Source organism: Apis florea, unplaced genomic scaffold, assembly GCF_048593485.1.
Source record: "Apis florea isolate Af1SG1 unplaced genomic scaffold, ASM4859348v1 contig_2293_pilon, whole genome shotgun sequence".
Lineage (NCBI taxonomy): Eukaryota > Metazoa > Arthropoda > Insecta > Hymenoptera > Apidae > Apis > Apis florea.
In genome coordinates this window covers 2,729,846-2,755,878 of record NW_028256554.1, presented here as the reverse complement: position 1 = coordinate 2,755,878, position 26,033 = coordinate 2,729,846, and the positions used below count along the sequence as shown (strand labels likewise).

Below are 26,033 nucleotides of genomic sequence, written 5' to 3'. Positions count from 1 at the left end.
CCCGGGGACCGTAGGGGTGGGAGGTCGAGCAGGGTGAAATGGCGGCGGCGGGGTGAGACGCTCTCCTAGGTCTGCACGCTCCAACCCCTCAGTAACGCGGCAACCTCTGTCGAGCTCGGTTCCGCGTGTCCTCTTCCATATATCACCATAAATCGTGCCCCTGCTCGGTTTACCTCGTGTCGCCACGGGGCCCTCCAGAGATCGTTGGGATAAGGATCGTTCGCATCGAGGAAGAATCGGTGGAAAAACGGTGGTTCGCGAGGTGGTGGAGAGAGAGAGAGAGAGAGAGAGAGAGCGGCGTGACGATACTTGCTCGCACCGTTGCGATCAACAGGTTAATTCTTCCCGGCCGAAAATCGAAACGATCGGTGAGTTTGCTGTCGGGTGTGTTTGCGTATGTGATGCAAAGCAGCCGATTCAACGAATAAGATTATTATATATATGGAAGCGTGTTTGAAAAATTGTTTGTAGATCCGACACGTGTGATATAAGAATATGTAAGAATTTTTAAGATCGTGGTTAATTAATTGTGGTTAATAATTTCGGTTATATATATATATATATTCATATGTATCTTCGAGAGATGGTTTCGTGATGGTTTAGTTTGTCGGAAGTACGGTATACCGGTTGCCAATTAATATCGATTTTGGTTGCCTCGAAAATTAATTCGCGTTGCATCCGAAGTTATTTATATTTTATCATTATAATCATTTCGCGAAACTGTTGTTGCACGACACTTTGGTGGAAGTAACGTGTAATTTTTCCCACGGTCAAAGCTTTCCTCTTGCGAAAGAAACGAAGAAATGGAAAAATTGTGGACGGAGGAAAATTTGAAATTGCTTGGAGAGATTTGTTTTCCTCTTCTTTTTAACGACACTCGTCTCGCCGGGCCGATCATTTTCCAGACGAATCGCGTTACTACACTCGTGGATTATAATTTCCGCGAAGAGGAAAGATGTTCGCGATGTGTCCGTCTTGTTTGATAACTGTTACACCAGTTTGGAATTTTGTTGTCCGCTCTTTACTTTTACATCGAACGAATCTCTATTTTTTCCTTCTCCCTTTCGATTCTTCCCTTTCTATAATAATAAGAAATACGGCGATACACAGTTCCAATATATTTCTTCTACAACGATTCATCACGTTTTCAGGCGTTTCCCCAAAAAGGGCGATCTTTAATCCTGGCCATCGACGGATAAATTCCCCCTTTCCCATCGCGTCATTCCCTAATAGCAGTGCGTGAAAAGCACGAGAGGACTCGTGGAGGGGGAGGGGAGGGAGGGAGGGAAGGCTGGGCGCGGAGATGAGAATTCGATCCGCTCCGGAAGATTGGCGCGTTGCTCGGAGGGAACTCGTGGCAATCCGGCACAACACAACAAAGAGTCGACCGGCGCGCACAACGAGGCTGGCGGAGGCTGTTCCTGCCTTCTCTTGCTAGAGATCGAACGAGAAGAAACCGGAGAGAGAAAGAAGGAGAAGAGGAATAGAAAAAAGTAGCTCGCTCGAGAAGAGAGCGAAAAATAAGTAGCGAGAAGGAATCTAAGAACATGGCAACGAACAGTCCAGGACAATCGATACATCTGAAATCGCCGCGTAGTCCTCGCCAGCTACCGCAATTACCGCAAATCCCGATCGGTGGCCAGAGAAGCCCCACGCAACTGTCGGTGAGCAAGTCGCCCGGCACGCCCCTCGTCTTCGAGTTCCCCCCCGAGTATTACCCGGAGACGCCCAACACGAATTTCGACTTCGAGCAGTTTGGACGGTCGAAGGAGGGCGAGGCAAGGGGGCCGCCAAGGAGCCCGAGCTACTACTCGCATCAAGGGTGCAGGAGTCCCAAGAGCCCCAACCCCCACTCGCCCGGCAGAAAGTCGCCGATATTTCAATTCGTGGAGAGCCGAAGGAATCTCGGGAAGACGATGAGCTATCCACCGAGAAGCCCCGCATCCGGCTCGCCCGCGATCCCGCCAAGATCGCCCAGCTCCGCGAGTTTCGTCCCGGGGAAGAGCGTGGTCGGGAAACCTTTCGAGCATCGTAAGAACTCTTGTTTCTCTGGTTTAAATGGATCGAAGAGGGATGGTATGCAGGCGGCGATCGGATTGTCTAGCCCGAAGCACGAGCGTGAAAAAACGAGCGTGGAACAGCGGGAGGGGAATAACGCGAGTTACAAGAACGGATCGAGGCCAGGTTCGGTGGAGGGAGGAGGATCGTCGAGGGAGAGAGGCGATAGTCCGAAGAGGGGGAAGAGGAGCAGTCATTTTAATCGCAGTCAAGGGTGTTTGAACGAGGCTGAGAATAGTCAGGGCGAGGGCCAAGAGGACGTTTACGGGAAGAATGGAAGAAATATCTCGAGGAGGTCGACTAGCGACTTGACCGATATGGGGGACGCCGACACGGAAGTCACTCTGCTGTCCAGCCCTAGAAGAAGAGGATCCATGAAGGGTGGCCTCGGTGAGTGGTTCTTTGGATTTTTTTCTTTCGTCTTTCTTTTCTTCCCCTCTCCCCCCCCCCTTTTTTTTTCAATTTTCGTTCAACTTTCGCGGTTTCTTTTTTTTTTTTTTTTTTTTTTTTCTTTTTGTAACGGAAAAAAGAAAACTTGATCCACAGGTATGCGTATAATTGGAAATTTATCTTTGATAACTAGCGAAACGAGTTAATAAAGGTTGCGTTGCACAGAATCGGGATTATTAGTTAATTTGGAAAAAGTTGCGCGGCGAGGTAATTAACAATATGTTGGGTCAAAGTAGGTCGATCCGGAGTCCTTGACTCCCCCGTCAAAGGAATCCCCCTCGTTTTAAAAGCATTTGCAAAATGTAACGAGCGCGAAAAAGATTCAATTAACGGGGGCTATTGCCGCGCAAAGGGGAGAGAGTTAATTATCGATTCGTTATCGCGTGGGCGAGTCACGACCGATGAAATCGCAAATTATATTATCCGATTAATGAGATGTATCGTTTCCCCAACGTCTCTAATTATTCGAACAGCGGATCATCCGCGCGGGACAATACTCTCGCGTGCCGATTAACGAGGGATCCGTCGATCGGCTTAAAATTATTAACCGATTGCACAATCGATTCTACACGATACTTATCCTTCTCCTCTTCTCTTCTCTCTCTCTTTTTTTTTTTTTTTTTTTTAGAACGATGCTCCTAATAAATGACAGGATTATCGGTTTTAATTAATCCTCTATCGGTCTCGAACAGATTTCCCTCGAGTTGCCGCGTGCTTTTTTCGAATTTTCCCACGCAATCGAACTCTCGAATTGTTGTTCCGTAATAAAGCGTAGGAAAAGGGGTTACGCGACGCGATATCGTTATAAAGAAAAAAGAAGGGAGAAAAAAAAACGAGAAAGAGAGAGAAGAGATTGTTCGTCAAATCTTGGAAACGTGACGCACATTTTCGTCACGAAACTATTTCGTCCTCCCCTCCAGGCGAGAACTTGCGAATTTGCTTGCTTAGCTTGCCGCTTCGAATATCCCATTGTTTCCTAAATCAGAGAGTTTTGTTCCTCATAAATTGCAATTCGAGCGTGGGGAGGACAGATCATAATTATAATAACCGCCAAGTTAAACCGTCGTCTTTGCACCCGGCGATATTCTCGATATTCCCTCGAAATTATTATTCCACCCATCCGAACAATCTCGCCCCGCACAATTTTTCATAATTTATTATTGCCTCACGAGCGGATCACGCGCGGAGGGAGGCCGAGAGAAGGTTAAAAATCGGCTCGAGGTAATCATTTTTCCAGGATCGTCTCACTTTCCCAATTGAATTCTCGTTTAAAGGTTTTTTGGGATGAAAAAGCGAGTCTCGCCCATCTTTCTCCACTCTGCCTTCCATTCTTTCCCCTCTCCCTCATCGTCCCTTTCACTCTCCCTCTCCTCTTTTTCATCGGGAACGAAAGGCAGGCTCGTGTATTTCGACCGGCTAATCCCGTAATCTTGTTCGATCTTTAATCCTGGCGGGAATATATCGATCGAATCGAGCCGATTGGAAACGAAATCGCCGTGAATCGGCATTTCTCGGCAATGCTCGTTCCACAGCAACGCAACCTGTCCCCTGGGTCCCAAATCCTTTCGAAGCTTGCCCCGAAATTTCACCGTTTCATCAAATTCTCCTTTCTCTCTCTCTCTCTCTCTCTCTTTCTTTCTCTCTCTGTGTTGCAGCCTATCTCGCGTCCAGGCGTGGCTCCCGCGATAGCCAGTGCTCCAATTTGTCGAACGTCAGCAACGAGAGCGTGGGCCCGTTGAATTTCACAGCGCACCCCCGTGCCAGGCAACGGAGAACCTCTAACTTCTTGGAATTGCCCGGTAAGCGATCGTTTTCTTTTCTTTCTTTTTTTTTTTTTTTTTTTTTAACGTCTCGCTGCCTCAGCAGAAAGGGTCGAGTTATCAAGATTGGTATATTGTTACCGGTATCTTTTCATCTTATTTTTTTCAATCGCATATTAAAATTTTACGTGGAAGGTTACGATGCAAGAGTTTCGATTCTTCTTTGGTAAATTTTCCATTTCACACAGCCGCGTGACGATTGAACGATTCAGCAGAAACAGGGTCAAGTTATCGACACGGGTATTGTTACGACGCGTATTTTTTAATCGCGCCTTGCTGTTTACATTGAATCGCGTAGGAAGCGACGCGGTTACCGGCCTGCCCTCGTTTAAACTTTCAATGCGAACAATTCGAAACGAGGTCTCTCCTCCGCGAAACCGAAATAAATGCGTGCACTCGACTCGATCCTCCTTCCCTATCTTCACGGAAGAGAAGTGACTTCCTCGATCACTTCTCTGAGAAAAACGCGGCACGTTTCTCTTCTTATCTAGATATTTAAGCACCGATTTCGTTCCGTCGAAACGAAAGGGAAATGGGAAAAAAGTATCCATCCCCGTAGATTTGTTTCCACTTTACGATCGCGTGCTCGACGTCCATTTTACACTCGAAACGTCGATCAACCGCGAACGATCGAAGAGTAAATCGTTTCCGACACGAGTCTCGAAGGGAATGATCGAGGAAATAATTTCGCGAAGAATAATTTCTGTCGCAATGTTTCGCAACGCGTCTGCCGATGCTCATCCTGAAATTTTCCGACGACGCACATCGTATCGAAGTGGCGGATTACCCTCGAGAGTATCGAGGAAGCCGGCTTCGAAATTAATTACGTGGCTCGGCAATTCGCCGGGCAAATACTTTCCGTAAACAAGTTATCGCGATAGGCTTTTCGACGATCCGCGGGGAGCGTGGCATTAAAAGCAGAGATATTAGCAAGCGTTGTCGGATTGATTCGCGTGGAGGGGGGAAAAAAAAGGGTGGAAAAACGAACGGATCGATGCGATAACGAATTTTTTTTCGAACAACTGGATTCTCATTAATAAACGTATGTATGGAAAATCGATGCCACGCGGAAATTATCGGTTTATTGTTAACGTTAATAGTGATAACGTGCATCCATTCTGTTTCGAATGGATCTTCTGTTGTCGATGATGATAGATATTTTTTTTTTTTTTTTTCCAATTTTTTGAAACAAACGATCATATACAACAACTATTCTCAAGACTTTAAAAACGTGTATGTCGTTGTCTCTTTCTCTCTCTCTTTCAAATAATAGCGCGAGATTGGGTTCGCCATAAAGGAGCAATAATGTAGCGAGGGAGCGGGCTTTCAAATTCCACTAGGTTCTCTCATTTTTCCTCGCCTCCTACAATAGGATTATAGCGTAGTATATAATAAGGACAATCTTTAGAGATATATAACAGGCGAGCTTTCCTCTCTGAAGGAAAAGTTGTATTATTTAACGCGGTGAATACGAGAAAATATAGGAGATAATATTCGTGAAAGGGAGGAATCCTTAGATCGGGAACAAAACGTTTGAAAAAGGAAGAATGACCGAGAAAGTGCACACAGGATGCAACAGTCAGATACGAACGTTTGCACGAGTCGTTCTTTTGATAGGTTTTTCTCGAATATTTTTATCATTTTTTTTTCCTTTCTTTCTCGCGGCACGTGCGATATCGTTGGCAAAAAAAAAAAAAAAAATATCACCGTATTTTCACTCGCTTGGTAAATATTTCAAGAGCATCGCAACATTCTTATTTCATCACTTCTCAGATATAAAAAAAATTATTGCAATTTACATATTCGCCTAAACGGACACAAAAGTTGGTGTACAAAAATATCAGAGTGCAGGGAGAATAAATTTTCAATTGTTTATAATTTAACTGACTCTTGTGTTTGCTTTGGAATCTGAAGAATCTGGTCTTTCAAACGTATTCTACAAACACACGTATATTGTTAAGAATAGAAGACATTGATATATAAAGTCAGATAGTTCGAATTTCACTTTTTCAACAGGTTCAACATTCTCGATAGTTTAGCTTTCCAATTTCTTAGCGGTAATTCAATTTCGCATTTCAAGTTTCACATCGTTCCAAACTCTTAATAGCAAGTATTCCAGAAACTATTGAGACACAATGGTAATGGAAACCACTTCATAAATCGCATTTGCGCGCGTCAAGTGGCTTGCGATCGACCACCGAAGAAACAGTTGCAAGGATCATGGCCCCCATTCTTGAAAATCACCCTCCATTCGTTCTCTCTAAATCCCTCTTCTTATTACATTTTCGTCGAGAATAATCGTTGGAAGGAAAATTAAGATTCACAGACAGTTTCCAGAAAGTTAGAATTGAATGGGATCACGATCAGAAGCCGCAGAATTATCAATTAGAATGTAACCAGTCCTCTGGGGAATCTGACCGATCGTCAATCGAGAATTTCAATCAATTAAATGGAAGTGAAGATCATCACTGAAGATTCACAGTATAAACAGCAATGGATGAACTCTTTCGAGGAATTAGTATTCGATTCAGTGATCCCTTTTCGTGCAATATTCAAAGTCAACTTAGACTCCAACACGCATACACCTTGTATCTGGTTGGAAGAGTAAAGGAAGTAGAGTAAGACGGGTGAGGTCAGACACGCTGCAACGTCTCAAAATCCCTTCTTTTATCATTCTCGTATCTCCATTTAATTATTCACCATTGCTGTTTCTTCGAGAGCGACCGACCACCCAGTGTTTCTTTTCTTAAAACGCGGATAATTAAATTGTGCGCGAACTATGATCTACCCATCTTCCTCCCATCTTTCTCTCACTTCTATATCTCGATTTCCACGTCACGACGATTTATCCAAGTTTTATTCCTTTCTCGAGTGTTTCGAGCGAAAGGAAAATGGTTAAAACTCGCGCCTAATTAATCGAAGGGTGTTTCCATCCAAGTCCGTTCTCTGGCATTGAAATTTCTCACGGAATCGACGAAAATTCGCCGTTAATTTCGTCGAGGCGAAGTTACACCCGGCCTCGTAATTAGCTACTCGGTCCGAGAGGCGAACTTCTCGAGTGCCTCGTCGAGTTGTAACCGCATTAAATGATGGAGGCAACCTTTGTCGATGCATCACGGACCCTTGCACCATTTCGATCTCAAACTTCTGTGTCAAACTGTGTCGAGTTAACGAACAGTGTCGCTCGTCGAACGCAAGAAAATTGGAGATATTGGAGAATATTGGATAGAGAAATCTTGGATCGTGCATCTTTGCATTTTTCCGTCTTCGTTTTGAGCGACTTCCACGAATTCGATTTCTGAATATTTCTGTCAATACGGAAGGGGACGATTCAATTTTGGGAACCGTTCTATACTGTTTGAATTCTGTGAAAAAAGGATAAAGTTTTGAGAATTGAAAGCGTTGAAATTGAAATTAAATACAATTTCTTTAAAGCGAAGCGTGGAAACAATTATTGTAAAACTATACGTACGTCGTGATTTATTCCTTATCCGACAGATCTACAGAGATCTAATATATTTATGTACGAGTCAGGCTGTGATCAAGGCGAAAACCCCGGAAGACACCCTTTGAATGCAGGATCACGAGTGTCCCTAAAACGCCGACTCCCTATATTCGTATTTCATCGTTTCGTATTTCTATAGATTGATATTCAAATATACATGAAACGTGAAATAGATTGCGAAGAGAGATAGATGGCCGGTTCGCCCGACAAAATATTGTGCCCGCGTTTACAATAATATTATTGGCCCTGAAGATGATACGCGGATAGGAAAAATCTCTCGCAAAGTTTAATAAAATTGTACACCGTAAATGTTAGTTTTTGAATTTGAAGGGAACGTTCGGTTGTTTCATTTGTTGAAACCAAACAAAATTTCGTCAAATTTACGCAGAGAGATAAATCGCGAATTTTTACGCGAAATTCGAGATTGAGATGAAAAATGGAGTATCATTTTTTCCCCCCTCTGTGCACACGTTGCTGTACGCGCTGTTGCTTTGTGTTTCGAGTGTTACGTAAAAAAAAAAAAAAAAAAAAAAAAGAAAGAAGCACGTATGGAAATTGACAGGCGGACATAAAAGACGTTGGAACGGCTAGTTAGCTGTTGGGACAGGAAATTGGGAAGCCCTCGAAGGCGGAGGCATGGCTGGTGTTCCACGTGTCGCGTCGCTTTGATCACGAGGATCGTTTCGCAATTGGAAAATTTCCAAACCTAAAGAGAGAAAAGGAAGAGAGGAAGAGAAGGGAAGAAGGGAGGGGGGAAATAAAAAAAGGAGAATCGATGATGGATAGTTTAACGCGAATCGAAGGTTTCGTTTTGCGATCGAAAACGATCGGTTTTCAGGCAAATAATTAAAAATTCAAGATGCGCAAATCCTTGTATCTTTCGTTCGAAAGTCAATCTTGGATTGACTGATCGAATATTCGTGCACGATATATTTATCCTACGTGAATCGCGAGAGAGAATCGTTATCTCGACCGAGAGTTGATCGAGAGATAAAAGTTAGAACGGTAGAATATAGATAGACGAAGATATCTGTCCAATTAATGAAACATCCGCGCGTTTATATCTGTTTACGTTGCCCTGTTTGAACTAATAGGTTGGTTTTAATTAACCGTCGTCCATCGATACGTTTCAGTGCCGGATCACATCAGGCCACGAGTACACAGCCTGCCAGAGAAAGCGTACAATCCGAGAGCAGGGGAGGATCTGTACAGACTGCGGGCATTCAGCATCACCCATAAAGGCGTCGTTAATCGTGGAGATTCGATTATCTCGAGGCGCAGCAGGAGCAATACTTCGGTCAACAGTAGCAGGTAATTGATCCTTGTAAAAAAATGGACGTATTTATAAATAAGAACGAGGATAAGATTAAAAATTTTAAATCCTTGAAGCAGAAGATTTTTGGTAAATGAAAAAAAAAAAAAAATTTCGAACGATAATAATTCGAATCGGTGCGAAGAAATTATCGGCTTATATAACGATGAAACGCTCGCGCGATGGCGCGATTCACAATTTGGGAATTTGGGAAACCGATAATCGAACGCGTTCCTCGAACACCGCCAGCGCGATTATGCTTCCTATCCTTCGATCTAGAACAATGACAAGCGAAATGCACGTTTCATCGATCACCATCCCCTATGTTTAGGGGATGACTTATCGGCCCGACATTTAATTTCAATTTTCAATCCTTTTTTTACACAGTTAATCGCACGACATCGTATTTCATTCTCACCCTTTGTCCGAATTAATCCATATCGTCTGAATTAAAAATATCGATATCCTATGACACCAATTTTTAAATATCGACGAGAGATTGATGCGTTACCCGCATAAAAATCAATTACAACAATAATATCTTTTAATATCTATTTTTCTTTTTCGTAAAAAATAAAAACAACTAAACCTTTCGTTGCATACATTGTTGCTTCAATACCTTCATTCGTGCCTGCCTCAATTTTATATCCTCACCAAAATTCCTTCGTACCTTCGTAGCAAATGAATTAAAGGATTTAACGAAAATTAATATAACAATACAATTCTTTCTCGACATATTTCAATTTATTTTTCTAATTCCATACCAGTGTCCTCGATAAAGTGAAAAGTGTCACGAATAATTTGTTCCGTTATATACATATATATCTTCACGTTCGACAGAACGAGCAGTTTCACTTGAAGAGATAGGATCGATCGATGTTTTTTTTTCATTTCAATTTTCTTCGAAAAATTCACTTTTCCATCGACGATGGAACACAAAGGATTAGAACGACGTTTCCGGCGAAACGGTGACGCGACACGACGCGACACGTTTTCTCTCGTTCGCTCGATTCCCTTCGAGTTTTCGTTACGAGAGTCCATAAGTCTTCCCTTCCCTGACAGAGAAGTATCGCTCGTGCCCATGGGAATGGTGTTTTCGCCCCCTCGGTGAAACCGATTCTCGGGATAAAAATTTATGACAATCAGGGCTGGCGCGGTGAAAATTTAATTCGGCCACGAACGAAGGAAGGGGTTTGTTGTTTATTTCGGAATCGCGTTTCTCGATGACCAGCCACGATAAGATTGTCGGGTTTGCCTCGCGATAAAAACTGAATCGATCGTGCTTTTGAACGTCTATTTTTCTTCTCCCTCCTTTTTTCTTTCCTCTTCCATTTTTCAAATACAGATATTTTGATTATCCAAACTAGCGGGTAAAATTGTGTTTATACGTTCGTATGAATAATTTAACGGTTTATTATGGTATTTTTTGCGAGATGAGGGAAAAGCAAGTCGTTCCTGTAGATAAAGAGATAAATTTCAAGGAAGAATGTGACGTAGCTAGAGAGATATGTATAAATTTAGAACATTTATTTTCCGATATTGTTCGAAAAATGAAAGTCCAACTTTATTCACGTAGGAGGTGGGAAAACAAAGGAGGAAGTTTATATAAAGTAGAACAAAAAGATGATGTGGAACAAAGTTCAGTTGATAGATATCCGGCGAAAAATTATAAGCCATCATATGAATAAAGATTACGTTGGTTGGAAGAAATTACCTACACGTTCACGTTTCGTGTATATGATATGATTCGTTCACCTGATTTATCTTCTTAAAAAAAAAAAAAAAAATATACGAAAAAATTACTTTTTACGGAAGCTCGTTTGATGTCGGTGGAAATTTGTACACGTAGGTTAATATTTTTTTTTCCGAATGAAAACGCGGATGAAAATTTCTGATTTTACATTACCGACCGAGATTAAAAGTTCCGAGTCATTAACGTATAAAAGCGAAAAATTGAAAAAGGAATCGAACGTAAAATTTTACATTTTACATTCGGGTAGAAACTTTGACGTAAGCCACGCAGACTAGACAAGTTTTCCAAATTTTTGTCCGCTACGTTTACTTACAACTCATTGGAATAAAACTAATTTTAAGATCTCTAAATTTCTATCTTTCGATTGCCAACTATCAATTGCCAACTTTCTATTTTCATTCGATAGCTTTTTTCACTAATTTCACGCCCCGTGAAAATTCATTATCTTAAAATTTGGAATGGCGATATCGTCGCGTCGATATCGTACCTTTTTTTCCACGGTGCGAGCATTCCACCAGCCTTCAGTCTCGTTCGAAACTGTCGTAAAATCCGAAGAAGGAGGAGGAACCCCTCGAAACTTGGCAACTTGTAAAACTTTCACTCGCGCGATCCCCACGTGTCCCCGGGGAATAGCACTTAATTTCGGCACGCGGAATGGATTCAGTGAATTACGCCTACGGTTAACTTGGCGCTTTATACTCGTACATTTTATCAAATTGCTTTCGAAAGATTCCATTCCGGATCGACCCGATAAGAAAAAATTAATTTCGCTACACAATAACGTTATTCACTTTAATCCCCCGATCGTGAATCAATGCCAGTCAACGTTTCGTAGCGTAGGTTTCTCTCTCATTCAACAAGTTCATTTTTCTTTCTTCCAGATTTTCCTCCACTCCTCCCTTTCTCTGCTTCTGAAAAAAAATCATCATTTATAAATCTCCATATCTCTCCTCTCCCTTTTCCTTCTCGCTTAATAAACCCCTCTGTTCCTCTCGATCTTCCACACGATTTATTCGCTCCAAGTGAGCGGCAACCTACTCCTTTGCCCGCGAGACTGGATCAACAACAACTTTATTTCTTCACGTGAAAAATCTTCCTCCTCATCTCTCAGCGACGTGTACATACGTGTTCCAACGAAAGTATCTTCTATCGGTTGAAAGAGTTGGACGAGAGTTTTCCTTTCTTTCTTCGTGAAACGTAAAACGTTCTATTTTTGATTCGATCACGTTTCTCGCGATGAAGGGGCCGTAAACGATCGTGGATGGAGCAAAGGAAAATCGTTTGTTCCCTTTCACGGTTTTCGTTTCGCGTCGTTTAATTGGATCTCGAATCCAACCGACATCGAATCCACCGCAGCTTGAATTATCGGCCCTTCCCTGACTTTTCATGTCCCATGACTTCGACGAACGATGACATTTTTTTCCGACCAAGGTAAAGGTTTATCGATCCGCAACGATCGATCGTCAAGTTTAAACTCGAAGGAAGTGAAGAGAAGAAAAAAAAAAAAAAGAAGAAAGGAACTTTGAGAAAAAGAATGGAATCGTTAAACGAATTTTCAACGATATTTCCTCCTTTTGTCTTTCGCTTTTTAAATCATTCGTTATAACGAGCCGCAATCACGTTGCTATTCTGCGACGCGACAATATAAAGGAAGAATAAGAGGGATTGAACGAAGCCAGAGAACAATATCTTAGAAACTTTATTGTACAAAGATAACCGAAAGTTCACAATGAAGTGTGGGATCGCGAGACGTGACAATGATGGAGAGGCTTAAACAGGCGTTTAAAAGGGGGATGGACCTTTATGGAGGATCCTCGAGGAAGGGAGAAAAGGATGGGGCGAGTCGTTATTTGGCGATGAACCACGCCGATTGGAGGAGAGCCAGAGCTCGCGTTCCTTCCTTTTCCTCCTTTTCTTCTTCTTTTTTCTTTTTTTTCATTATCGCTCGTAGCAACTCAAGAAGGGAGCGGTTATTTCTGAAATCTCCCCATCCACACTTTGACCCGTCGATCGGTCAATTCCACGACTCGATTCGATATCTTCTTTCTTTCCTCTCCTCTTCTTTCTTCTCCAAAAACATTCTTCGAATCTTCACGAATCTCCTCGTGGCGCAACTTGTTCCTTCCCACTCCATGCGAATCAACATGCGGAACACGCGAGCAGAGTTTCCACCGCATTTCCCTTTGAATCCTGACAGGAAGCAAACCACGCATTTCCACACTCGGCTATTCCAGTCTCGAATCCTCGAAACTCGGGCGGCGGATCTTCGCCAAGGCGCGCTCCACTCGACTCTAGGAGAGATCTATGGCGTCTCGACTTTCCTCTGTGCGATGCCAAAAGAAAAAAAAAAGAAAGGAGGGGTACGTTGTCGCATTTCGTGGACTTGGATTCGGCGTGGATTTCGTGGTGGATAGAGTTAGTCGCTGTACTCGATCGTCTCCTCGTACTCCATCGACTGATGCGACCTGGTCGAGGACGAAGTCACGGATTTGATCGACGTCGACGACTCGACTACGGATTTCGTCTGCACGCTCTCCACGGATTTCATCGTCGCCACCGATTTTGATTCCGCCGTGATGTTCATCGATTGCTCCACGAGACTGCCCGCGTTCTCGTTCACTGTGGACGGATGCAAGCAATGTTTCGTGTTAATTTAGCAAAGCTATAAGAAGCTTGCAGAGGATGAGAAATTTGAACGGGAGACAGATTCCAGATTTAACTAAGAGAATTTTTCCTTGTATTTTCGTTCGAAAGCACACGAGTCATGCGTTGAAAATTTAAAGAATAAAAAAGCTTTCTCGAATCACGATCCTCCTCGCGCGAATCAAAGTGTGACAATCATCGATATCGCGAAGCTAAATTAAAGCGAGTATAATCCAAAGTAAAGAAAATTCCAATGAAATTCTTCGCGTTCCCGTGATTAATAATTAAAAGAAAAATTCCGATAAAGCAAAATTCCATGAACAGAAATAGAGGAACGCGATATTTCCTCGAAAGGGACGCGATCTCCTTTGGATCAAAATCGAACGAGCTTCGAGAGGATTTATCGAGGGAATCGAGTTAGAATTGGGATTCGATCGAATCGTGTTAGCGCCACGCACCTTTCGCGATCTCCATCGTCGAAGCGAAAACTCTTGAAATCTTCGGCTGTCCTTCTCTTCCTCGAACGAACGAACGACTCGAGATCGAACTCGCGAATGGAGCGAAGCTCGCGGAGCTTTGGGTTATTCTAAACCCGACCGATCGGATGGAGAGGGAAGGCCCGCGATCACGTGAGGATGCACGAGTGACTAGAGGGGTGAGGACGAGGGGCGGGAAAACGTTTGGCGTGCTTCACGGCATTTACGAGGTGGCGGTGAGGAATATTCGTGGAATTTCCGAATGGCTCGCCGCGTATGCGTCCCGACGCTCTGAGTCAATGTTCTTCCGTGACGCGTGTCTGGCTTGCCGTTAGTCATCGCCGTTGATTTTCCAGAGACAGCTTTCTCAGCTACTGATTTAGACCACGCGCTATGATTTAACTTTCTTTCGAGTCCCGGATACGAGATCCTATCCTACGAGTTGGAAGATCTTTCGAAGATGTACGTAAGCGAGACGATATTCTCGGTTATAGAGGAGCCATAACGCTTTGTTTTCCAAGCTGGAACTTTTGTTGGGTCGAACGAATTTATATGTAATTTTTTATCGAGATAAATTTTAACTGGGCATCGATTCAAAAAGAAAAAAAAGAATTTTCATTTTCATTGAATCTCGGATGAGTCACGCTCTTTACGAGCAGAAAATGTTCACAAATCTCTCGGTTTACTTGAATCACGCTGACAACGGAGAAACACTTGTTTACATCGAGAAATCTTGAATAGTAGCCAGATTCTTCTTTATATATAATCCTCTTTTTTTCGAATTTTCGATCCTCGTTTCTGAAACGTTAAATTTAAAAGGCTGATTTTCTTGCTCGATGAGTAAGAATCGATGGTGAGCATCATCGTTTCCCAGTTACCCGAGCAATAGTAATCGATGATTCATCGAAGGTTGGAACGATTCGAGGCGATTTCGAGTCGAATCGACGCGGTGGACACGGTCCAAAACCGGGCGAGCGAGCACCCGAAACGAATTAGGCCTGATGATAATTGTCAGCCAACGTCGAATTTATCTCGATTAATCGTTCGAAAATTTTGACACGGCATTCTTAATTATCACACACAGATTGCGAGCCGTCACCATATTGGCAGACCGATCCGTCGCTAGAATAGAATACTTTTATTTATATTATGTTGTAACAAAATGTGGGTAAGGTTGCGCTATTTCTACGCAATTTAACGAGCTCGTTCAAGGTGACTTTCGTTTTGCAAAATTTCGATCGGAGATCGAATAAAAATGACTTGCGTGATAAATCACTTCCTCACTTCGTAATCGAGAATTCCATTCCGAATCTTTCCGGCGAAAGATCTATGTGTTCGTGATTATAATTTTAGGAAAATTAAACATATTTCTCGTAATTATTATTCCGACTCGACAAGACTTATAGAGAAAAATACGCAACCAATATCTTCCTGTAATATATTTATCGTGTTTTGATCATCACTCTTCTCGCCCCTCCCTCCCAAATTTCTAACGCTATGCAACATCATAGATTGGCGCGTTACTTCCTTTAGATTTGACGGGTTGCTTTGCTCTCGAAACTTTCGTAATACCCGAAAATAGTCACGGGTTAGTTTGTGGAACGCATTAGTCGGAGAGAGATCCCACAGGGAATCGGGAAAATAAGTTTCACGCAGGAAGGGGTCGGTCGGTTCCATGGATCGGGCGAAAAGTTTGCCGTGCTAAGTCATCTCCTGCCTCATCAACCTTTTACGAAACAGCTAACTCTTCGAATTTATGTTTCCTTCCTTCCGTGGCAATGCGTTATCAGATATATTAGACGTTCAATTCCGATAGGAAATATCATCGACGATAAAATAAAGTCGAAGGGAACAGCATCGCGATTTCACAACGAAGACGATATTTCCATGTCGAACGAATCAGTTTATTAGAAAATCGATCTGTCAAAATGTTTGCAAGTCAAGAAAGAGATTGAAAGAAGAGATATTTCGTTTATAATTCGTTTATAATCGATGCAAGAAATTGAACCTGCTATTTAAATTCCACTTCTTTTAAATTCGTCACCAACGTTTAATCCCATTTCTCTCGTTTTAATGCATACAAATTCACATTTTCCTCGAGGAGAGAGAGAGAGAGAGAGAGAGAGAGAGAAAGGAATCTTGTAATTTCACGATTGAAAAGTGTAATTGTACCTCGAAATAAGACGTCGAGGAAATAGCCTCTTCTCTTTTGTACATATCGAATCGTCACGAAACTTATTATTACGTCCATGCATGCAGATTTTCCATCGAATTTTTCTTTCTCGCATTGATCGATCGTTACGCGAATTATTACGTCGTACGAGGAGAGATCGGATCCGACATGTCTCTCTCCGCTCTCCTCGAATAGACGATGCCTAAATATTTGCATCGGATTTTTCGTTTTCTCGCCGGATATCTCCTCTCCCTTTCTCTCGCACCCCCCCTCCTCCCCCCTCTCCATTTATATATAACCTCTCGAACGCCATCTTGGCGCAAGTAAATGCTCGCACACGTGTCACGACATGTGGACGAGGAATGCACGATCCCTGCATTGTTCTTGGCAACGCGTTCGTATCTCGATCGAGACGAGTTTCCATCAGGATCGCGCGAAAAAAGAAGCAATTGGATGAATGGAGGTTCATCAACGGAGGACGTTAATCGAGTTCGAAGCAGTTGGGAGCAAAATCAACGTCGGAAATCATCACGTTCCGATCAAGATATTTCAATTGTCTTTGAAGCACGTATCCTGCCTCGTAGAGGATCGACAAGGAGAGGTATCGAGATGGACGGATGGATATATGATGCCGGATATTAACTATCGACGGTATAAATAAGTAACCGATCATCCATCTCGACTTTATTGGAATTCTAAATATTGCCACGCACGGATGCTTTTCCATCGACACGCTCGGAATCGTTCGCGCGGAACGATGTTTCATTTGTCGCCCGCTTTTCAATTAATGCGTCCGCTTTTAAATTCTCGCCACTGATAAATTACATTTCCCCCATTTTAGCGTTCCGATCATTCGTGCTATTCGTCCACGAACGCTCCCCCTCCCTCTGTATATCACGATCGATTCGAATTCTTCCTCCCCGAATAAATAAAATTCCTTCAAAAATCGAATCGAAACTCATATTGAACGCAACGCAGGGGAAATCGGTAAGATCTCGTTTGAAACGAAGGAGAGGAGATATTCGATCGAGCTGCTCCTGTCCACTCTGTGTCCGTTACATTATGCACATAAATTTGATTAGCTGTTGGCCCGGCACGCGATCGATAAGAGCTTGCGGCGTGGCAACCGATCGGAGGAAAACTTGGTTTTGTTCAACTATCGTCGAAATGACGAACGAGAGAAAAGATATTGTCTTTTGTCGTTCGGTTGAGCACCGCTTATGGGATAGAAAGGGTTTTGATAATTTCAGAATTGTAATTCGCAACAGCTTACGTATTTGTCACTCGTAACGAACTGTCACTGGCAGTGTATTTCTCCGATTCTGCTCGGGGGATTTTTTTAAATAGAAACAATTTTCTGAACTGGAAGGGAAAAGAAAATACCAAAAAAAAAAAAAAAAAAAATGAAAAAAGGAAAAAGGATTAATTTTTGATTCTACGTACATGTAAAAAAAAAAAAAAAACGTAGCAGCAAAACAGCGCGCAAAATCTCTAACACGGGGGGAATCGGTCGGAACAATTTGCTCGTCCGAGTTAGTTTTATTTTTCAGCAAACGCGTACACAGCGGTGAATCCGGACGAGTTCCGGAATCGTAGCAATTTTGTTCGTCGAACCGGATCCGATCCGTCGCTTCTTTTCGTCTCGTTGAACGACCACCGATAGGCAATCGACCGTTCGCTTCTTCGAAAACTTGTCCGGATTTACGTAATGTTTCGTGTAACGTTCCGCTGACTCGTCGCCATCGAAATCCAATCGCGGCTGGAATCGATTCCGATCTCTTTGCTCGGAATCGAGAGCTTTCGGTCCATTAACCTTTGACTTTTCTTTTTATTTTTTTTCTTTCCATCGGGATACAATTACACGAAATGTACTCTTTCGAAGGTCCTTCCTTCCCTGTTTACATAAAGAACGAACGACAATAATGGAGAAAAGGGAGCAGACTTATCAGAGGAATCTTTCTTCCTCCTCGATCGGCACCTCGATCGAGACTTGACCCCGAGTCAAATTCCACGATTCTTATTTTCGTTGGTTGCCCTTCCCTGTTCCGGATGACCTGCTTTTCGTAACGTACGCAAAAGAGAAATATCCAGAAAAACGCGCACGCAGGAGATTATTTATAACGATCCATACTTTTCTCTATTCGATCGAATCGCTATGCCAACTATGCGACACCATCGGTTATAACGCAACGTCGTGCCTCGATGCCAAAAACTTTTGTCACCTTTCCCGAAATCGCTCGTATCGAAGCAGCAATTGCGCAACAATCGAGATCGCTGCTCGTGCGAAAAGAATAACGATGCTACTACGATTCAAGGAAGCGCTTTTTATTCCTGTCGTCATTCTAATTAACGGGTGAATCACGATGATGCGAGGATGCAACGTGATGCAATTTGCGAAATTGAAGCAAAGAGGACACAATGGCTATTTCATATATTTCTCCTTCCCGTACGGGGCGACGACGAGTTCCTCCTCCCCTTCCTCCAGAAACGAGAGTTCGATTTCACATCGGGGGGATAATAGGATTATTGCGTAAGCATCGATTGCTGCAGCTGAAAGTTATTTATGTATGCAACAAAATATCAAATGTACGCGTTTGACGAGGGAATCGCGTAATCCATTTCCACTCGGGTATAAATCTCGCTAATAGGATCTTCTCCCTTCGAGTCATACGCGATACTTAAACGATAAACTAATTCCGTGGACGTTATTAACTCGAAAGGAAGGATCTAATTATAGATCGATAATGGAAGGGTTCGCCGCTGGAAAATTTGCATACCGTCGTGCGTACATACATACATACACATACACACATACATATACCTTCCTCTCTCGTGAAAATTCTATCTAGATTGAAGAGACCGACCCGAGGCCGATCCTCTCCTCCATCCCTCGCACTTTTACTCCATTTTATCTTTTTTTTTTTTTTTTCTTTTTTTTTTTAATCCGAGTTATCCACCCAGGTGAAATTGCTTTGACGTTCGGTCGATTCTCTGCTTCTCTTCCTCGTCCTCTTGACACGTATCGCGAATTAAATCTGCCGCTGGCATATTAGAATTCGGAAGCTACTTTTTCCTGTTTTTCCAGGAATAGCAATGTCTCGGGTGAAAGATCGCCGTTCGAAGGTTCCTGTTGCAGCGGGCAGGGCGTCGGCGCGGATAGCACGGAGAGCGAAGAGATGGAGGAGGTTTCTAAATATCGGGTGGTGCTGCTCGGTGATTCCGGTGTCGGGAAAACAGCCCTCGTCTCGCAATTCATGACCAGCGAGTACATAAACACGTACGACGCCAGTTTGGGTAAGCAGTTTTTACTAGGTAAATTGGTCGTTGCTCTTGATCGCGAGATTTAAGTACACTTTCTTTCATTTTCCACATTGCTGTGACCAGCAATGGTTTCGATCTTAATGATTAAAATTCGTACGGATCCTTAATGGGGGAGAGTCGTTAATAATAGCATTTAGAGGGGGAAAGAGGATTTCTTATTTTCGCAATTTTTTTTTTTTTTTTTTTTTTTCTTTAAGCACGATAACGAGATCTCGAAACGAGTCTCGTACTCTTCTCTCGCACCGGTGGGATACGCTCATAGTGGGTTCTGTGGCCGGTTCACGAGAGATTTACTTTTCGCCTCGATAACCCCGCCATCGCGTTGTTCCCTTTACGATTTCTCCTTTCTGCGCTTCCGTGTCCTCGTTCCATTTCATACTCGAATCGAGCGACTAGTTCCAATGGAAGAATTTAACTCGAGAGAAGAAGATGATCGAGATTAAAAAAAAAGAAAAAGAAAGAAGAAAGGAAAAAGGAGAGAGAGAGAGAGAGAGAGAAGAAATTGCCGTGAAATTTGCCGTTGTCAAGTGTTTGTTGACAAGGTGTGCGTTTCTGATTAATTCTGAATAATCCCACTTTGTAAGTTTCACAACAAGTTAGAAAATTTCCGTATCGTATGCCTGGTCACGAGCCGGATTATTAGGGGATTAAATCTAATGTTCCGAGACTTAGTTATCGTTATTATTATTATTAAAAGTTTCCCTCGATATTCTTCTCGAATTTCTTCTCCGCATAATATTATTATTCCACGAAGAAAGGATCGCGCTACACGTTTGTCCTCGTCCTGAGAAATTTACACGCGATCCGTCTGTCTGTGCTACGTTCGATCGAATATTCGACAGTGGGACCTTTCTCCTATTTACGCGTAACGAAGACAGGCGGTCGTATTTAGAGTTAGGTTGATGATAGAAATCCGGGCAAGGCTCGATGCATTCACGGTTTAAACGAGTTTCGCGGTTACGCCGAACGTTAATTATAAACGCACGCGCGAGATCACAGGGGAGGAGAAGGTTGCGGGTAAATAACGAGCATTTCGTTATTCCGATACTCCTGCTTTCTATACTCCATCCGGCCATTTTTAATGGATTCATCTCTCTTCGTGTCTCTTCGTCCTTACAATTTCACCCGGCTGCGATCGCGAGGCCGTGGAATTTAATTCTTGCGTTTAATTAACGCGGCCGTGACTTCCATTCCACTCCAGATCACGTTGTCTCTTTGTTGTCTATTTCTTTCTCGCGCTTTCTCTTGCTCGATCGATGGTCAAAGGTCTAATCTAATCTAATCTATCTTCTCGACCGGTATAAATTTCTATGATTTTTCATACTCATAGGATTACACAGATTATCGAAAGATTCTGATTTTCGATGAAAAAGATACTGTTTACGATTTTTTCTTTAATCCATCATCTGATTCTCGTTCCGACAACAACAAGCTACAGTTATCGATCCTCGTTCATTGAATAACACACAGGAAACTCTGGTTCGCGATTTCCCAAGCAAAGCTCGGTTTCCGCTTAAAACGAACACGATCCGCGCAGCATGCGATAATGGCGGTTTCGTGTAACCCTGCCAATGTAGATCGTTAACGTTCCTCCCCTCTATGATTGTACACCTGTCTCGCTTATTACAGGACAATTATCGCTCGACACGATGCGCGGCCGATTATACGATACTCAACGGCCAACTTCCGCTACATTCTTCGCCTTTTCAACGATCGATCGATCGATTCGATCCCTCGAAAAACGATCCTATTTCCGAGCGCAATTTTCGCGTTACGATCAACATAATAATAGGGAGACGAGCTGAATTTCATATGGTTTTATAACGTAGTTAAGTAAATAAATCGCCATAATAAAAACAAGCGAATAAATCATTAAATTTCGAACGAAACGAGATATTAAATTTTCATATTAATATTAATATCGAAATTTTGCACAGGAGTTATATTCGGTCGATATTTTTTCACGCATTTAAGAGAGAGAGAGAGAGAGAGAGAGGGGCCATTCCTTTTCCACTCGACTCGCTCTTTCCGTTTCATAAGTAGAAAAGCACAAAGAGTATATCGGTTGAAAGCAAAGTGGCATTATATCTCCGAGGGTGGTGGGGTTAAAAGTTGAGAGATCAACTTCGACGAACAATTACTCGAAAATTCGAAATTGGCACGCACGCTTCTTGTTCAAGATCCTGTATCTTGAGAATTGTTACAATTGTTATCCGTCAACATTGTTCACGTCGTTGTTTATGCCTTTTCCTTTTTCCTCGTTTTTCCCCCGAATTTTCAATCCCTCGCGTATATTCCTCGTTGCGAGTGGTGGTTTTTTTTTTAAAACGAACAGCTTCATCCCAGGCTGCGCTCGACGACGAGACAGACTCGCAGTTCGTCTTCTCCTTTATCATCGAGTCTCTCTCCGCCTTCCCTTTAAATCTTTTTAAATTCGAATCGAAAACGTATCGTAAGCAAGTATTAATTAACTCCTCTTCCCCTCCTCTCCCTATCCTCGTTTCACCCTTGTTGTTGTTGTTGTTGTTGTTGCTGCCACGCATCGTTTATCGAATCGTCGTGCATTGATCGGCAGATGACGAGTTCGGCGAGAAGACGGTGTCAATTTTGTTGGACGGCGAGGAGTCGGAAATGGTGTTTATCGATCATCCGCACGTGGAGATGAGCGTAAGTACCATTCTCGTTTCGAACGGCTTATACGCCCACGCTTATACTCCTCGTACACGCCATCGTGCGCGCGCCAGATTTCGCTAAAAATTTCTGTGAACGCAATTTTACGCCACGGGGGAAGAGGAGGGGGAGGATAAAAGGATAAAAAGTTGCGAAATAATATACGGATACAAACAAATATAATAATTAACAACGACGAGGGCCGAGTCGACGAGAAAACTTGTAGGGAAAAGGAGGGGGAAAATGAACTCTCTAAATAAATGATATTTCAATTAATTTGACGGTTAATTAGCGAAAATAGCTAGCCGACATTTCCCCTCCCCCTCCTTTTCACTCACCCACGGTGAATTTCTTTTCTCGAGGAGGAGAATATATTTATATATTTAATTAATTTATTACTCGCGCGCACGCGTTTTGGAAGTAAAATTTAATGGGGAGGAAAAAAAAAAAAAAAAAGATCCTTGGATCTTTCGTGGCCATAGGCGGACGGGAGAGTTTTAGAGAATTGTCCTGCCTGATCGTTTTCAACGAATTTTGCGTAGGTCGAGAATTCTTTGTCCACCTACGAGCCGCACGCCTGCATCGTTGTGTATTCTACCGTGTCTCGCACGAGTTTCCAGGTCGCCGAGGAGATTTTAAACTATCTGTGGAGGGAGCATTACACGCAAGAACGATCCGTGATCGTGGTCGGCAACAAATCGGACCTTGCGAGAAGTCGGACGATCACGGCCAACGGTAAGAGTGAATTCGTATTTTTGGATGGGACAGAATCAACACCCGTGAATTTCAATTCTCGAAATTCTCGAAAAGTGAACCGTTTATAATTGTGAAACCGATGCTACCGAACCGAATAGATATATCCCTTAAATTTCCAGAGGAATTAAAAATATCCGTTCGAGTCAATTCGTTTACCTCGAGAAATTATTTCATTTTCTCGACAAGTCACGTGAATTAGCAAACATTTTTATTCCAAATTAATTCGGATCCACTCGAGAATACGAATTCCTAGATTTCTCGGAAATATCAATTCTTCCAATCCTCCCCTTTTTTTCCTTTTCCTTCCCCAAACTTTTCGAAACAATACAATATTGAATATAGGAAAGATGGCGAGTGTTATTACGAAAACTGTTTTCGATAAAACTTCTCTGGATGTATAATAAAAATCCAGAGTAAGCCAGTGACGGAATCACCGTTGGTTTTCTTTCAAAGAGGGTAAGCAGTTGGCGGCGTCGAGGGAGTGCAAATTCATCGAGACGTCCAGCGGTATCCAGCACAATGTGGACGAGCTTCTGGTAGGCGTGCTCAAGCAGATCCGGCTACGGGAGAATCGTGACAAGAAGCTGAAACGGCAGGGTAGCAAGAGGAGGATTCTGTCGAAGCTGCACGGCAGTAAGACGGCGCTCAGCCTAAATCTCGCGAGGGAGATATTGAACAAGATGTGCTTGAACGACAGCAAGAGCAAAAGCTGCGAGAATCTGCACGTATTGTAAGGGATGTGCCGATTAATCGATCCACGTTTCAATTCGTTTCCCAATTCGTTTCATGGATCGCGTTTCCAACATCCAACGTGGTTGGGAGAAAAACTTTGCGCGATGTTTTTGCGGTCGATCGAAAAATCGATAATTTCATTGTTGAAAAAGAAAAAAAAAAAACGGTCAAGTATCGTTGGGAACGAAACATCGCCCGCATTAATGGAAAAGTTGGATCATCGAGATCGTCTGGGGTTAAGAGGATTTTATTAAAATCGTTCGAGCTAATGGATGCAGCTAATAGATGGCGGGGTTTGATTGAACCGTGTACATCGGGTTTTTCCGCGGATATCGATTTCCAGCCGCGTTTTTACTCTCATAACGAATTCAGGAGCCTACGCGCGTGCCACGTCCAGATGGGCGCGCAAACAAGAAAACTTTCACCAACCCCTCTCTGATCGAATAATATTTGCTTAGCTCCGCGGTGCTGCCAATCGAGTGGATAACCGTTCCTAAAACCGAAGGAAACCGGTGATTGCCACGCTCAATTTCCAACGGTTTGTCGATCGATATTTCTCCATAATAATAATAATTATTTATTAATTTTAATCTTCGAAATTGAAATCTATAAATGGCAATTGGCGTTCGACGAATGTCAGCGAGAAATCGGGGCATAATAATCGAATCTTTCCGATAAGAATCGATCGAAAAGAACTCGTTTCGCAAAATTTTATCAAATTAGAATGGAAGACGAATGGGCCGGGAAATTAATCGTGGCAGCGAGAATAAATTTGGCGTCCCGTGGCGCGATTCGATTATTTATTAGGATCTAATGAGTAACACGTGTCCTCGTATCTCGTGTTGCAACCGGTGACGTTGGCTTTGCATACTGGGTGATTCCTCGCGAATACGATCGATACGCTTGCCCCACAAGTTGGAGGGGGGAGGGAAAGTAACGGTTTTACGGGCTGGAAGGTGTTAAAAGAACTCCAAGGTTTATTACTTGCACTTTCTTTCTATGTGTTTCGGAATAACTTATTCGATCGCAATCTTTCTAATTAAAAAACACGGCATACATACGTGAATTTCTTATTTTTTCGAAATTCAAATTTCAAAAAGGGATTTCGCGCTTTTATATGATAAAATTTGCACCGAATCAACGATGGTATTCTGTAAGAGGTAATTCGTAAAACGTCAATCGTTTCACATTGTGATCTGTGTGCAGAAGCCCTGCGCGGAAATGAAGAGAGAAAGAACGAATTTTCCGATAATTGCGGTTACGCAGTCTCGATTAAACGATTTCTATTAACGGAGATAAAAACGGACGGGTCGTGGTCTGCTTTCGGAACGAATCGATTCGCGTCAACTTCGAAACTTATCCACGGAATCGTTCCTCTCCTGGCTCGATTTTCAAACCGATTACGTTTGCCAAGAGATCGAGACTTTATCGTGATCCCCGTGATCCGTGATTAATTAAATCAGTCGGGCAAGTGGGGGGAAAAAAAAAAACAAGGATGTTCTTCCGTAGATGGAAGCAAACTTTGTTGTTCTGATTGAAATTTAAAAGCTTTGAGAAAAGAATCGAAGCATCTAGTTCATCTCGCTGGACGCTGGTTTCGTCCAATTCGAGCGACGCTGGACGTCCAAAACGTTTCTTATTATTATACGACACTATGTATATAGATATAAGGTAATATTAATAGTTATAATAATATAAAATATTATATATATGGAATAAGTTGTTTCCCAAGGATTCCTGCATCATTCTGGAAATCTTGACTCGAGAATTCTGGTATAATTTTTCGCGATTAAAAATAGAGGGCAGCTTTGATCAAAAATAAATTTAGCGGGTGATCCATCTTCGATATATTTTTAATTTGTCTTCCACAATCGAGGAAGACGCGTACTTCCATTCCCCTTCCACGAAGCAAAGATGATTTTTTGGCCGGGAAAACTAGTGTCACGTGTTTAGAAAAGTATCGATAGGATCGTCGAAATGAAAAAGAAAAAAAAAGGAAAAAAGAAAAAAAGAAAAAAAAAAGAAAAATTTCAATCGAGTAGGGACGGCCTAAAAACGTACAAGGCGGATGGAGAAGGTTCCTTCCGTCGGTATATGTGCATGTAAACTTGCTGTATCATTGTAATTAATGTTATTATTTTGGAAAAAAAGGCCAGCTGATTATCAGTAACGATCGAAAATTGCAACAATTTTCGCAATATATTACAAATATTCGTAAGTTAGATAAGCGCTTCACATATCGATCAGCGGCTTGTATATGGTAGAAACAATCGATTGCACGTATTTAATCGTAAACATTTGCACGCCATAGTTGTCACGCTCTATCCCTTCTATCCTCTTAGAGCATCGGTTCGTAAATAAGAA

At 42.5% G+C, this 26,033-nt stretch overlaps 1 protein-coding gene and 1 long non-coding RNA gene across 4 annotated transcripts; one reads left to right on the top strand and one right to left on the bottom strand.

Annotated features, from left to right (window-relative positions):
- The first annotated feature begins 1,410 nt into the window (after nucleotides 1–1,410).
- LOC100863258 (Rad, Gem/Kir family member 2) lies at nucleotides 1,411–25,143 on the top strand. 3 transcript variants are annotated; one of them, XM_003694654.4, is made up of 7 exons: nucleotides 1,411–2,448; nucleotides 4,164–4,307; nucleotides 8,967–9,144; nucleotides 19,276–19,484; nucleotides 22,087–22,178; nucleotides 22,724–22,916; nucleotides 23,391–25,143. In XM_003694654.4, the coding sequence occupies exons 1-7, from the start codon at nucleotides 1,548–1,550 to the stop codon at nucleotides 23,669–23,671; spliced, it is 1,998 nt and encodes a 665-aa protein (XP_003694702.2). In that variant the 5' UTR covers nucleotides 1,411–1,547; the 3' UTR covers nucleotides 23,672–25,143. The 3 variants fall into 3 exon arrangements, with proteins under 3 accessions (XP_003694702.2, XP_086759686.1, XP_086759685.1); XM_086903560.1 differs by lacking the exon at nucleotides 22,087–22,178 and having other exon boundaries at nucleotides 23,391–23,531; XM_086903559.1 differs by lacking the exons at nucleotides 22,087–22,178; nucleotides 22,724–22,916.
- On the bottom strand, nucleotides 12,580–14,815 carry LOC147658240 (uncharacterized). The gene is made up of 2 exons (XR_015290798.1): nucleotides 14,000–14,815; nucleotides 12,580–13,517 (listed from the first exon to the last, which is right to left on the bottom strand). It is a non-coding gene; the product is annotated as an uncharacterized LOC147658240 (long non-coding RNA).
- Nucleotides 25,144–26,033: the final 890 nt, after the last annotated feature.